Raw genomic sequence first — 16167 nt, forward strand, 5'->3', positions numbered from 1 at the left:
AATGATCCTTGCTATCCGGGTTCCTTGGGACGTCCCTACCCCATTGAAGTAGAAATAAAAAAAGGGTTACAGTAAGGGTTAAGGTTTGGGTTAGGTAAGGGTTATTGTTAGGGTATAGTTGTCACGACACCCAACACGATACCATGACACTCCATGTAACAGTATATGACCAGTGTGCATTTTTGGGCACTTTATTGATCTGGCAAGCTTCTACCCACTCAGAACTTACTGTGAAAGCAGTAACAGTAAAAGCCAATTTATGTGATCCGCAGGCTCCGTATGGAGGTTGGGCAGCAATTGCGGAGCCTCTGGAGGCCAAATCAAGCTCTGTACCTCATTGCCATGAGCCTCTGTACCTCATTGCCATGAGCATCTGTACCTCATTGCCAATCAACCATGGATGGTTGATGGTAGGTGGGGGCAGTATTTCCTGTACAAACACAAACTCACTTCCTTGACAACTTCCTTAATGTCAATTTATTTATTTATTTTTTTACCTTTATTTTACTAGGCAAGTCAGTTAAGAACAAATTCTTATTTTCAATGACGGCCTAGGAACAGTGGGTTAACTGCCTGTTCAGGGGCAGAACGGCAGATTTGTACCTTGTCAGCTCGGGGATTTGAACTTGCAACCTTTTGGTTACTAGTCCAACGCTCTAACCACTAGGCTACCCTGCCGCCCCGTGCGGAGCTACACGGAGCCCTCTGCATTGTTACAAAGACAAGCCAGAGGTTCCACAATTGTGTCACCACATCCATCCTAGGCCTTTGGACCGCATTGCCGGATCAAGCATAAATCGACTTTTAAATAGTGTCCAGCATTGCTGTAGCGCGCTGTCATGACTTTGGCCTCTTTGGTTATAGCAAGCCCCATCCCCCTCTCCCTGCCTCCCTCTTGCCTCCTTCAACTAGGTTGCTGTGGTCAGAGAGGTTGTGAATTCCTGAGAAGACCCTACCACATGGCCACACAGTATAGAGAGAGTAGGTTTTCATGGAGAACAAAGGAAATCTTTCCACCTCACAGAACTTGAGGTACGAACAAATTTCATGTTCCGGAGAAGGTATAAAAGATCGGTGAAGAATCCAGCTATGAACTGGTCTGTTTGTCACAACTTGGGGAAGCTCATGGGAGACGGTGTGGCCACATTACCATAACGCTGTTTATATAATAGCCTCAGATATGAGATTTACATCTAATTGTTATATAGGATGAATGAGTGAGTATGATACTGTTTGTTAAAGTGTGTAATATGATTTTGGACTGTTTAATGAAGGAAAACTCAAAAAGGGGTTTGGAGTTAACTAAATCAGAGGACCGCCCCTGAGCCCAGTTAGGGTCAGACATCCTGGGACAGCCCTTTTTTGCCATTCCGAATAAAACCCCCACTTGGGTATTCGATCAGCAGACCGAGCTTACCTCAATTACGAGATCGCTAAAGGTTGGAGACCATGTTTTCTCCATTATGAGGGGACAAAGGTTGTAGATCATTGCTGAATCTTTTAACCATACCACGTCGATACCGACAGAATAAGAACAAGTCTTTGATATTAATTACTAGTCTGCAGCTAGGAATTCGGTATCATTGCACGCAAAGAACGACAACCGCCGAAACATCCATTCTATAACGAAACAAATGAATGTCACTCTGAACTATCCACTAACCACGACAGAGAGAGAGAGGGAGAGAGACGGACAATTCTACAAAAGAAATTAACTTTTCACCAGCGATCAAGACGACACACTGAGCTTAAATATATATATTGATTTCAGTTGTTCCCGAAAGAGTGAGCGTTCATGTGCAAAGGATTAGCATTTCAATTTTTATAATTATCACTTTGTAGTGACTTCTTAGTCGACCCCTACTTCCCCTTTTGTCTAACAAACCGCCATGCCGGTTTAGCCCACTAGGGCACATTCTCATTTCATGCAACCACATTTACCTTGTTTGTTTGTTTGTTTATGCATTTCTGTGAATTACTTAGTAATAAATAAATGATTTAGTGAAGACTGGGTTCGTGCAGACGTTTGGAATGAGACTAACGTAAGGTAAAGTAAATAATTAATTAATTAGAAGACTAATTGATCAGATAAAATATCTGAAAAGTTATTTTAGGAAATGATAACTTTGTAATCTGAATATTTTTCCTTGGTGCCCCGACTTCCTAGTAATTACGGTTACATGATTAATCAGTAATAACTAATTACAGAGAATCTTTGATAAAAACTATCAGTCTTCAGTTAATGATAGTAAAGACACGACAGCGCCAAGGCAAGATAGGCTTAGAATGGGGGTTTCTTCCCAAGCGTGTTCTCTGCATTTGATAAAATCAATCCTTTTTGGTGGATTAAATGCAGATACAAATACATCCGTAAAGAGCTCATGTGTGCACGCGCATCTTACCCATCCAGACCTCTCCAAAACAACCCTGGCCCAGTTTGAGGTCGAGGTGTAGCGATTCCCGTGGGATTTCCCATGCATCGCGGGCCAGGCCCTGGGTCTGAGGCTTCAGCACGGGACACACCTCCGTCAGACAGTGGCACAGCCCGTCTGCATGCTCTGGGGTTAGGTAGGGAAAGATAGAATGAGGCATACTGTTACCACCTAGACATTTAGCACTGTCCACCCTTGCTAGCACTATCCACATTAGGCAGTAGAAGCAGAGTTTTCTGCGAGACATTGCTGATAATAGTCAGATGTGCCAATCTGTTGGATATTCTTATTGAGTTATTGAGCAATGTCTGTTTCACTTTGACGCATGATCAATATGCTTGACAAAGACACTGCATACCATGTAAGAAAAAGTATATACATATACATTTACACTAGTTGGAAAACAGAATGACAATTGCCCCCATCATGACCTTGATATGCATATTATAGTACATGGACAAATAAATAGAAAAACATTAAATTCAAGTTTGTTGTTACTCTCTGTATAATAGTAATTTTTGTAAGTAAGTGGCAAAGATGTCACAAATGTGATTATAATGTGTTACTTACTGCGATAGTGGAAGACCAGCTGCTGCAGACTGCTGAACTGGGTGCGTGAGGTAATATAGAAACCGCCGCTGTCTAGCTTGCGTATCTTGTAGTGTTTGACGTTGAGGCCTTTAGTGTTGTCATAGTCCAACACGGACAGGCAATAGGCTCCTGTTCATGAAAATATAATTAGAAAATCATTTGAAAATAATTACAAAGTGTGTGTTTGTGTAACGAGGGATGGGTCAAAACAAATTCAATTGAAGTCAAACGATATTGTCCCAGCAGAGACATTCATTGCACAGCCATGAGTACATAAGAAACAATAATAGAACATGAATTTGGAACGGCTGATGCTAAAAACAACTTGTACACTTACAACCAGTACAGAGGGTAAGCCTCAATAGCACTGTGCTCTATCGTTATTTCTAACAACATGCAACTGTGAAACTCCACTCCCTACGCCTTTATAAATCACGAAAACACAATCAACAGTCAGCACTCACAGCTTGTACCACGACCTGTAGAATCCATGGTGAGTGCATACGAAGAGCAAATTCTGATTACGCACTTCCCATACACTTCAATTGTGAGACACTTGCATGTTATAATGTAAAATAGTCATTATAAAAAGAGACTTTTATCCAAAGCCACTTAAAGAACTGTCAACTTTAACAGTGACATATACACTCAGTGGCCAGTTTTGTATTTATTATGGATCCCCATTAGCTCTTCCTGGGATCAAGTTTATTAGTTACACCCATCTATTACTGGGTTGGACCACCTTTTGCCCCTTGAATAGCTCAAATCTTTTGGGGCACGGAAATATTGCTCATGCATGTTTTTTTGTAACCATTCTCAGTAAATCATAGACACTGTCGTGCGTCCAAGAGTCCAAGAGGCCAGCCGTTTCAGAGATACTGAAACCGGCGAGTCTGGCACTGTCGATTCAGTGGCGGTCGTTGGCATTTAATATACAGTCCCAGTCAAAAGTTTGGACACACCTACTCATTCAAGGGTTTTTCTTTATTATTACTATTTTCTACATTGTGGAATAATAGTGAAGACATCAAAACTATGAAATAACCCGTAAAAGACCAAGTCCATATTATGGCAAGAACAGATCAAATAAGCAAAGAGAAACAATAGTCCACCATTACTTTAAGACATGAAGGTCAGTCAATCCGGAAACTAATCCAAATTTGAGATTTTTAGCTCCAACTGCAGTGTCTTTGTGAGATGCAGAATAGGTGAACGGATGATCTCCGCACATGTGGTTCCCACCGGGTGCTTTGCTGGTGACACTATCTGTGATTTATTTAGAATTCAAGGCACACTAACCAGCATAGCTACCACAGCATTCTGTAGCGATACACCATGCCATCTGTTTGCACTTAGTGGGACTACCATTTGATTTACAACAGGACAATGACCCAAAACACATCTCCAGGCTGTGTAAGGGCTATTTGACAAATAAGGTGAGTGATGATGCTGCATCAGATGACCTGGCCTCCACAATCACCCGAACTCAACCCAATTGATATGGTTTGGGATGAGTTGGACTGCAGAGTGAAGGAAAAGCAGCCAACAGGTGCTCAGCATATGTGGGATCTCCTTCAAGACCGTTGGAAAAGCATTCTTTATGAAGCTGGTTGTGAGAATGCCAAGAGTGTGCAATGCTGTCATCAACGCAAAGGGTGACTATTTGAAGAATTTGTTTAACACTTTTTTGGTTACTACATGATTCCATATGTGTTATTTCATAGTTTTGATGTCTTCACTACTATTCTACAATGTAGAAAATAGTACAAATAAAGAAAAATCCTTGAATGAGTAGGTGTGTACAAACTTTTGACTGGTACTCTATATACACTGTTTTTTTTATGAACACAGCCTTATTTCTATTAATGTATATTGGATGACTGTCATTCATATTCCATTCACCCAGCTCAATGTAACATCGACAGGTTTAGGCTACTGCATAATACTTTCCATATACACATCATGAGGTTGCTACAACCTAGCCTATGAATTAAAGTTTACATGTAAGTGCACTGGTTTAGAGAAATTTGAGTAATCAAGGGGACAGACATTGACACATTCAATACCGCCTTGCACACTTGCCTGCATCTAGCTGATCTAGGGTGTAATCATTAGTACCACAGTTGAAAACAAGAGTTTCTATTGGGCAAATTCATGTATGTTTTTCACCCTGTATTGTTCTGTTTGCAGCCACATACAAACAGCATGATCCCTTTGATCGTTGTATAATTCCTTCTCGCATCTACGTGCTCTCCTCCTCTCACCATTCCCATCGCTTATAGACTTCAGTGCACAACACATCAGCTTTCTGTGACCAGTAGAAAAAACACTTTCCAAGCCAAACCTTCGTATCATAACCGCCACACACAGCCTACATCGTTGTCACCATATTAACGTCATAGTCAACATAACTACTAGAACGCAGAAGGGTCCTCTGAGGATCCTCCACTGCTCAAAGTCGTTTAGGTCACGAGTTTTGCCCATTCTAACGTTCAACCGAACAGTAACTGAATGCCTCAATGCCTGTCCGCCTGCTTTATATAGCAAGCCCTGGCCAGGTGCATCACTGTCTGTAGGAGCGAAAGATTTGTGAACGGGGTGGTGTACCTAATTAACATGTACAGAATACACTGGGTGCACAACAAAAGTGGAACACCTTCCTAATATTGAGTTGCACCTCCTTTTGCCCTCAGAACAGCCTCAATTCATCGGGGCATGGACTCTACAAAGTGTCAAAAGCGTTCCACAGGGATGCTGGCCCATGTTGACTCAAATGCTTCCCCACAGTTGTGTCAAGTTGGCTGGATGTCCTTTGGGTTTGGACCATTTCTTATACACACGGGAAACTGTTGAGCGGGAAAAACCCAGCAGCGTTGCAGTTCTTCACACTCAAACCAGTGCGCCTGGCACCTAATACCATTCCCCATTCAAAGGCACTTTAATATGTTGTCTTGCCAATTCACCCTCTGAATGGCACACACACACATCCATGTCTCAAAGCTTAAAAATCCTTCTTTAACCTGTATCTCACCCTTCATCTGCACTGATTGAAGAGTATTTAACAGGTGACATCAAAAAGGATCATAGCTTTCACCTGGTCAGTCTATGTGGTGGAAAGAGCAGGTATTCCTACTGTTTTGTGCACTCTGTGTATGTGGCCTATGTGGGAATCAAACCAGTAATGAAAGTAAGTATCATCATGCTCTCCGGACTTCAGATTAAACCGGCGGCAAGACTAATGTTGCTAGCACCATGCTCTAACAGTACCCCCTGAGCCAGGACTGAAGGAATGAAGCACACTACTTAGAGCATGCAACCCTACTCTACCCTCAAAAGCAGGGAAGTCAAACTCAATTCCAATCCAGTCTGCAATTTGTTTCCAATTAAGACCTAGACAACCAGATGACTGGAATCAATAAGCAATGACTGTAATTATTAAAAGCAAGTACAATGAAGGAGTGAAAACCTGCAGACAATCGGCCTTCGAGGACTGGAGTTTAACAAGTGCTCTAAAAGCATGAACCCTGCACACTTCTGCATGCACCATACACCCGATGGCATAAATACTACAAAACAAGCCTTTCTCTCGAAAATATTAGTGCACATTAGTATACTTGCACCCTCAACACTATGGCATAGGTCATCCCCACTATAACACAAGCCCTACACACTACTATGCATCCTACACACACACACACACACATCAGCATACACCATGCCTACAGACCAAACTACACGCTACACCATATGAACTCTATAGCCTAGAACATGAGCTCTATGCCCTGCAGAATGGAATCTAAAGCACCCAACGCTGTAAATCCTTTCCCTAGACCCTCCCCCTGTGTGTGTTTGTGTGTGTGTATGCGAGAGACCGTGTGTGTGTGTGACTGTGTGTGTGTGCGTGTGTGCACACAGAGATTTTATAGCCAGAGGAAATCCAGCACCCTCACACGGTGACTTAGCTCTGCTTGTGTGATTCATTTACCCCCTGTCCATTCACAGGTGCTCCACTCCCCCAATTCCTCCAAAATAACCCCCTCCCTACGCCACCGATCCACAGCTAGAGGCCCCAGGGACAAAAAGACCCAAAAAGTATCTATTCACGCATTTGGTCAGTACATTCTGTGTTAGAGAGGACTACTTCACAAAAGAAAGGGGAAGGTCAACAAGGAATTTGACAATAATCAAAGTGCTTCTAATCCATGTCTAAAATGGCCGTCGCTCTCTCAGAGGTTCTTCTCACCTTTAGTTGTTTCGCTCTCTCGGACCAGGAAGGTTCCTCGTCGGTTCTGTAAACTCAGAAGGAGCCTCTCCGAGTTGCGCCGAGTTATCTTCCCAAAATACCACCTGCGAATGTGGGCCAGAGTGAGTGAGAAAGAACAGTGAGAACATGCCACTAAGCAGCTTTAAAGGAACGTCGTCATAGTTGTGCTCATGTTTTCAGACATCAAAAACAGCGTAATGTTAAGAAGAGTTTCCATTTCGTGCTATTGATTGTGTAGATCCAGTTACATGCCTCAACCAAATAAATGGAAATAATAATAATAATAATAATAATAATAATAAGCACAGAAAAAACAAGATGTTATATGGTTCTTAAATATGGTGCTTATCTTTTTCATTCATTTTGGATTGTGACATATAGCTGGATCTACAAAATAGATGGCCTCGGACGTGGAGTACTCTCAACAGAAAACCACTTTTCAGCTCTGAAAACACCTGACAAACTTTGATTTTGAAGGGTAAATGTCCCTTTAATGTCCCTATGAAGCATTACTTTTGCCCATTTGGAGAATTTTGCAAACCACTAGCTGACATAGCCACAAAGTCAAAAAATCAGATTTTAAACCTAACGTTAACCATACTGCTACACCTAATGCCTAACCCTACATTAAGACCAAAAAGCAACAACAAAAAAATCACACATTTTTACAGTTTAGCCAATTTTGAATACAGCTGGCCCATCTATTGGAAATCACTCAGTTCTTTCTCCAGGACAAGATTCATGACAATAAATGGCAATCTGCGAGAAAACAGGAAGAAATAAAAGTTGAGGTACTCTTCTGCCTGGATTGAGTCAGAGGGGGCCACGTAGTTGCTGGGGATATAACCGCTTTCTCCAGTGGTCAGAGACCGAGCGAGCCACCAGTCCCCTTCCCTGCAGCACGACAGAGGAGGAGACGACAGGGTTATTGACTGGGACAATCAGAACCCTTCCCTGGGTTCATTCAGGGTACTAACTGGTTATTCACATCAGATACAGACTATTTGACAGTGGTTGAAGCCTAAAAACACTGTGAGTAAACAAGTGTAGTACACTGATTTCTGTGCTCATATCATGAAACTCACAGGATAATAAAATTAACTATCTTGACTAAATAAGAATTAATAAAACAGGTATACCAAGTGAACACAATACGACTGATTATACCATATTCTGTGCCTTTTCACCTTTGCCTTCATAAGCACAATTGTTTGGTTTGCTTGTAGTGACCAGTAATTCTCTCAACAACAAAATAAGACTGGTTACTCCAAATGCTGTAGCTTGGGCTAACAAATATTACCTCAGTGCACATTTTGAGGAAAAACAGGTTCAATGGAAAGAGGAACGGTGGCGAGATAAGTTAAGACAGAGGGGCTCAGAAAGGACTAGTTCACTGACCTGAAGCTGTACTTTCTCCTAAGAGAAACCATGAAGCGTGAGAGAAGGAAATAACAGAAACAGCAAAGAACATCAAAAACATGGAGAGAAATGCAGCAAACAGCACTGCACAGCACGCAAGACAAGACAAGACTTCAAGCATTTCAGACCATTGAACAATAACAGGAAAACTGAAGAAAAAAAACCAATCTGCACCTAACTCCAAAATGGCTTGACCAGAAGTGGTTGTATTTGAACCATGCATTTTAAATGTCTTCCTATAGTGTCTTATGAGTTATGTCTTTAACGCAGCTCTGTTGTACTTGTGTATTTTGTATTTTTTCCTGCTGCAACCAAAATACCCAGTGAAGGAACAAAAAAAGATTTTGGAAACAAACTGGCTTGCGTCCTTTAAAGAGATGCTTTGGAAAGGTCATAGACTTGGAAATAAAAACAAATAAAAAAATCATTTTTAACAATTAGACCCAATCAACACTAGAAGGGCTACAATCTGGGTTGTGTTTATTAGAGCACACAACATAAAACGTTCCGTTACGGTTTTCAACAGAAAAATGAAAATGTGTGATTTTTATAGAACAGGCAGTGCTGTTAGTTTGTTTTCTTTCATTTGGCGTCTAATGAACATGACCTGACAAGGCTGTCAATGTAAGATCTGAAAGCATTAGTAGTCGAGTTGTACCGAGGTGATGGGGTCGAGAGAAAGGGGACAGACGTTGTCTGGCTAACGAGGAATTATGAATAAGTGGGCACTCTGTGACTGTGTGTGTGTGCGCGCACACACACACACACACACACACACACACACACACACACACACACACACACACACACACACACACACACACACACACACACACACACACGAATGAGTGAGTGAGCGAGCGAGCGAGCTCATGGGTGTGTGTTTATACAGAGTGCTTGCATGCAAGTGTCTGTGTTTACAGAACAACGTGTGTGTTTGAGTTTGTCTATGTCTGGATGAGTGTGTGTGTCTAGGTGGAAGTACAGCGTGGATAAGTTGGATCTAAACAGGAAGATGATGGTGTGAGCATCTCCTTACGTGTTGTTGACGATCTGCAGCCGCTCGCCTTTCTTGAACGTCAGGTCCGAGGCAGTCCGTGACTCATAGTCGTAGAGCGCCACAAATGTAGTGACACCTCCTGTGGGACAGACACACACACACACAAACACTGTATCTTAGACATGGGAGATTTGGGCTAACACACATCTGATTAACAGCAAAAGGCAAAAAGTACAGTATCCTCTTCCTGCAATATACAGCTCATATTGATATAAACCTGAATATTAACATAGATTCATAGAACTGGGTATAATTTTTTCCATAACCATTACTCAGGCAGGAGGATTACTAGCTCTGTTGCCCCCGCTTACATATGTTGTCTCAATTTAATATTTTGGCATTCGCATCTTAAAACATTGCACTGGAGGTCTTTGCACTTCACCATCAGAAAAAAAAGAGGAAACACTGGGCTGTATATTACAATTTAGCATCTCCCGAAAAGAGATATCGGGCATTTATATTAGGGCTGCCCAATAGTCCTTGAAGGTAACAACATATATAGCTTACAACAACCACCTGATTTAGAACGTGGAATCTCGGGCCTACATTGATTGGTTAATTAGTTGCCGGGGGGGGGGGGGATAACCAGCCTGCAGAAAATTCCCAATATGAGAAGGTAACCAATCTCTTTACAGGAAATGCAAAATAATTACTGACCTGTCTAGACACATAGTTAGATGCCTGGCAGTGAACTTGGATATTACAACGTTGTCTGGTCTGTGAGTCTTCAAAGTCAAACTGAAGATGGTTTTGCACTCTAAGTAGTTGCAGCCTTAAGGGAACACTTAAAATGTGTTTTACTTCCTATGTATGTGAAAATGGTGTTTCTATGTTTTGTAGTCAAAAAGACACTGGTAGGTGCTGGATATCATGAACATGAGGTAAAAAAATAAGCAAATTGTTCCTTTACCTTCATTGTGAATCAGGGTGTTTTTCTAAGCGCTGCTTTAGACCGACGGTGCCCAAACTCTGAACTACGCTTTAGGGCCTAAGGACATCAAATCCAGTTTAGTCTAGTTGATAAAAGAGGGGAATTCGTGTGAATGATGACATTTTGGATCTTCCTCAAACAAAATCCATAGAAAGATCCTTCGGGGGAAGGATGCTTGCTTTACACTTAATCTGTACCCAAAATTATTATTGAGAAATAATTATTTAAAAGAAATGGGTGACATTTACATTCCATAGGGACATGTAACATATTTCCATTTGAATGTTCCATAATGTTTTCCCCTGCTTCATGCAGCCCAGGCAGCATTGGAACGTCCTGCTCCACCTACCTGCCAGTGGTCCTCTGTGAGGAGAGATTATGCTTTGGAAAGGTCATAAACTTTTAAATTAAATAAAAAAGCCTCAACTATCTGAGCCAGTCAACACTAGAAGGTCTAGAATCAGGGTTATGTTTATTAGAGCAAGCAACAGAAAACTTTTTAAAACCCTTTTTCAACAGAAAAACAAAAATGTGTGTTTCTTATGGGACAGGCAGTGCCTCACTGTTTTAGTTTGTTTTCTTTCATTTGGTGCCTAATGAATATGACCTGACAAGGCTGTCATTGTAAGATCTGAAATCATTCTATCTGAACATTCCACCTGCTCCACTTACCTGCCAGTGGTCCTCTGTGTGGAGAGATGATGCTGCCCGTGTGGTCCACCCCGCCGAACAGTGTCAGCTCAGGAGTGTTGGTGGGGGCATGCCCGGGGTGGGGGCCGCGCCTCGTGCCCCCTACGGCGGGACTTCTGTTGGGGGTCTGAGTCTGCTGGGCTGGGCTGAGGTGGTGGTGCATGCTGTCCAAGCCCGTTCCAATGGTTCCATCCAGACTCAGTGAGCGCTGACCCGGCTCCTTAGGCTTGCTCTTGCCGACTCCCATCAGCAGGCCTGAGTAAAAGAAACAATGATTTAAATCTCAAGTTGATCCATTTCAATCTTTCTCAATGCAGATTAGACCTGTTTGATTCAATGCAATCTCTCAATTAAATTCTATACACTGAATTCAATTCCCTCAAGCCAGAACTCATGATTGGATGGAGAGACACCACTCTTCCTGATTGGTTCTAACTAACCCCTTTCCGTGCAACGGTATAATCATTCAGCAGGGTGGGGTTCATTAGGCTGAAACAAGGAGGGGACTACCTGGACTTGTCCAACACGGCACACTTATATGGTTTTCTATTGCAAAACATTTTAAAATAATGAAAACCAACCTGGTGAACACCAACCATAAATAAATACAGATTTACACAATAATTGCGATGAACAGAAATATCGGACTTGGTCGAAGTTGGCAACAACGCTTGTCGTCATCATCTGTAATTCTAGTTAGTTAAAAACCGCTGCATTTCAAGTTGAATCCTGTTCTTACGTACTCTCAGTTACAAACATGGACACAAACACCAGTTCAATTCTTCTCTCTGCACAACAGAATGAGTCACAGTGAGGAAGCCTATTACAGGCTAGATGATACACATGCACACAGCTTGTTCTGTTGTGAGCAGCAGGCCTCTCAGTTCCAGACAGTTAGTGTGTGTGAGCAGCTGTTATGATCTGTCCCTGAGAACAGAAGCTCTGACACACACACACACACACACACACACACACACACACACACACACACACACACACACACACACACACACACACACACACACACACACACACACACACACACACACACACACACACACACACAGTCTCTCAAATCCAGTTTCCAACACACTCACTGACTGTGTGTGTACAGACAAGTTTCAATCTTTATTTGTCTTACGGGATATGCATGGTATGCAACGTCCAATGAAATGCTTACCTACAGGTTCCTTCTCGAAAATGTAACAGCAATAAGAATAGTCAAAAACCAGAATATGAACAAAGCAAATGGCAGTTGAGTAAAATAAACATTTTAGCATAAGTAAAATTCAGGAAGGCAATTTATAGTACAATATTTACTTGTGTATTGGGGAAAGGGGGAAGGGGGGGCAAGTGTATAAATTGAGCAGTATAATAAGAGTCTGGTAGCAGTCAGTTGTGCAAAGGTTGGGAGAATCAGAGCAGCTGGCCAGTCCAGTTCAAGTGTTCAGCAGTCTGATGGCTTGTTCAGCAGTCTCATTCTCTGATACCGTCTGCCCGGCGGTAAGGGAGAGAACAGCTTGTGGCTGGGGTATGTGGGATCCTTAATGATGCTGCGTGCCTTCCTCAGCCTTCGTTTCGAGTAGATGTCCTGGATGGATGGAAGCACGGTCCCAGTGATGTACTGGGCCGTCTTCACCACCCACTGGAGGGCCTGGCGGTCGTGGACAGAGAAATTTCCTTACCAGGCCATGGTGCAACTAGTTAGTACGCTCTCGATAGTGCTGTGGTGTTATTTGGAGAGAACCCGGGGCAGCATGCAGAATTTATTTAGTCGTCTTAGGAAGTAGAGATGCTGTTGCGCCCTCTTGACAAGAGTGATGACAAGTAAGTCCTTGGTGATGTGGACTCCAAGGAATTTAAATCTCATGACTCTCTCTACTACAGTCCCATTGATGTAGATTGGGACATTATCCCTCATCTGATTCTGAAGTCAACAATCAACTCCTTTCTTTTGCTCATGTTGTCGTCATAACACCGCGACACCATTTCACTTACCTCCTCCCTAAAGGCTGACTCGGCGCTGTTGGTTATCAGGCCTACAACCGTGGTGTCGTCAGCAAACTTTATGATGGAGTTGGTGACGTGCAAAGCCACGCGGTCGTGGGCGAACAGCAGAGGACTGAGGACACCCCTGGGGCACCCCAGTGTTAAGAGGTGCTGTTGCCAATCCTTACAGCATGTGGTCTGCCCATCGGGAAGTCCCGGATTCAGTTGCAGAGGGTGGTGTCCAGACCCAGGGCTCTGAGCTTGGTGTCGAGCTTGAAGGGAACAATAGTGTTGAATGCAGAACTGTAGTCAATGAACAGCATTTACAGCATGTTCCTCTTGTCGAGATTTGTTACGGCCGTGTGAAGACAGACAGGGTTGAGTGTGACTAACAGAGGGTGGGGGAGGAGCAGATTAACTGGGAAGAGCTAAAAAAAGGAATGGGGGGGGGGGGTGCTGCAGCATCTGAGGTTGTGGTTGTGGTTGTGTCTGTGTTGCTGCATTTGTCCATGAGCGTGAATGGATTTTTAGACACATTCGAGTGCAGGTGTGGAGATTTCTTCTCTGTTTTGGGGTTTTTAAGACATTGTTGTGTGTGTGTACCCAGATGAAAAGGTAAGGAACATGTTGTGTGTGTGCGTTCATGCGTGTGCATTCATGCTAGGGCTGGGCGATATGGCCAAAATATTATATCACGGTATTTAAAAATAAAAAAGTTTTTGAACGATAAAAGTACTTACATTTGCTTTATGAGTAGTGAGTGATCCTAGGGTGGCAACACATACACTCTAAGTGATTTCAATAAGTCTTTCTCCATTCTGATTGTTTTATACTGTTCAATTCGAATAAAACCAATTTCAGCACTTTTATCATTTCTGCATTTCCTGTACTCAATTGCAGTGGTGGAAAAATTGCAGTGGTGAAAAAAGGAAAAGTGAAAGCCACCCAGTAAAATACTACTTGAGTAATAGTCTAAAAGTATTTGGATTTAAATATACTTAATTATCAAAAGACAATGTAAATGATAAAATGGACTTAAGTATCAAAAGTAAAAGTATAAATCATTTCAAATTCCTTATATTAAAGCAAACCAGATGGCACAATTTCATTTTTTACATTTACGGATAGCCAGGGGCACACTCCAACACTCATAATTTACAAACTAAGCATTTGTGTTTAGTGAGTCCTCCAGATCAGAGGCAGTAGATGACCAGGGATGTTCTCTTGACAAGTGCATGAATTGGACCAAGTTAAAGTAAAAGTTGTCAAAAAAAAATAGTAAAGTACAGATACCCCCAAAAATATGTTCTCTTAAAGTACTTTACACCACTGCTCAATTGAGATAATTTCCACACTGCCACGTAGGGCTGCACGATATGGGCAAATAATCTAGGACTTATTTTTAGCCAAATGTTGCAATTGCGATTTTACTTGCGATTTTGAGCAAAACTGTTGGAATCATGGAAATAGAATGACCATTTTATTTCTATAATTATAATATAATAGTGGGCACTTTGAATACAGTGTTATTTGACATGACAAACAAATGAAAATGCCAAGGAGGAGTTATTGTGACAGGGTAGGAACAAAAGTGTGTTTAAGTGTTTCCTATAAGCTTTGGCAACATTGCATGCTTTCTCTTGGCTACTTCATGTAGCTAACATATTTTTGCTTGCATATTCCTCTTTGATTTAGAAGATACTGTTGCACAAACAACATGCTGATTTAGGTCTACACCATCACTGTTATTATCAGGCTTTATTAGCCAACTACATTTGCTCTTACTAAATACATGTATTAGCTAGCTAGCTATTTGTATTAGTGGATAACAATTAGCGTCTCACAAGATTTAGGGCAACTTGCTAAGAAAAGAAGCTAGCAGTTTGCTGATGTAAGAAACACAAACTAATAGTGTCATTATAGAACACTAGTGGATTTATATTAAGAAGCAAAGTGAAAACAGCATTGTTGTCAACAACATTGTTGCCTGTGCTGCATTGACCTGTCAGACTGAATGCGTCTCGTGGTCAGTGTTGCCAACTCCTCAGTAAGGAAAGTAGCTATTGGCTGTCCTAAAAGTTGCTAAATGACATCACCTAATTTGCATAATTGGCCATGCGCATGTAATTGTGATGGACGTTGTAGGAGAGAGGAATAACGTCGTGGGAGAGACAAAAAGTAAAATACACCCTAAATATGTTTAGAACTTCAAATGAACTTTCTTCTGTCGATTCTTGTTTTTTTTAAATGTCACAATTCCAACCCTCCTCCTTTATCCGGGCTTGAGACCAGCAAAAGTGACCCAAAAGAGACAAAAGAGTTACTTTGTTTTTTATTTATTTATTTATTTTAGTTTTCTTAATTTGTTTTAGTTTTAACCTTATGGTCCACTTAGGAGCCTACAACAAGTAAAACAGTAAAACATAATTTATTTTGCATACAATCTACATTAACAATCTAAATGGACCAAAAGAGACAATAGAAAAAAACTGTCAATGGCAATGTGAGAAATGTATGATAACTAGTCTGGCCCTAATTCAGGTTAATTGTTTTTTTTATGTAAGCCAGGGCGGGAAGAGCCAGCGGCGGCTTTCCTCATGCGCAATTCTTTTGCAGTGTGGACGTGGAGGGGTGAACATCTCCTGCTCTGACTGCAGCTGGGAGGGACTGCTGCGCGAGGACTGGGCCGCCTGTGAGTGCTTTGGGACTGGGGTGGGGCCCACTGCAGGTGCTGCTTGTTGAGAAGAGTAAGAACGATACGTGCTTTCACGTCAGAGTCTCCAAAAGTCTC

At 41.9% G+C, this 16167-nt stretch overlaps 2 protein-coding genes across 2 annotated transcripts in view; one reads left to right on the forward strand and one right to left on the reverse strand.

Annotated features, from left to right (window-relative positions):
* LOC135539553 (vesicle-associated membrane protein-associated protein B-like) overlaps positions 1–16167 on the forward strand; it is a 394574-nt gene that overhangs the window by 191603 nt on the left and 186804 nt on the right. The gene's annotated exons all lie outside the window — the stretch shown is intronic.
* LOC135539549 (proto-oncogene tyrosine-protein kinase Src-like) overlaps positions 1–16167 on the reverse strand; it is a 37492-nt gene that overhangs the window by 14365 nt on the left and 6960 nt on the right. The window contains exons 3-8 of the mRNA XM_064965482.1: positions 11370–11642; positions 9746–9845; positions 8083–8181; positions 7267–7370; positions 3003–3152; positions 2403–2558 (exon numbers count right to left, since the gene is read on the reverse strand). Coding sequence (XP_064821554.1) covers positions 2403–2558; positions 3003–3152; positions 7267–7370; positions 8083–8181; positions 9746–9845; positions 11370–11634 — 874 coding nt within the window. The 5' untranslated portion in view covers positions 11635–11642. The remainder of the gene's footprint in view (positions 1–2402; positions 2559–3002; positions 3153–7266; positions 7371–8082; positions 8182–9745; positions 9846–11369; positions 11643–16167) is intronic.

The sequence above is a fragment of the Oncorhynchus masou genome, chromosome 5 (assembly GCF_036934945.1).
Source record: "Oncorhynchus masou masou isolate Uvic2021 chromosome 5, UVic_Omas_1.1, whole genome shotgun sequence".
Lineage (NCBI taxonomy): Eukaryota > Metazoa > Chordata > Actinopteri > Salmoniformes > Salmonidae > Oncorhynchus > Oncorhynchus masou.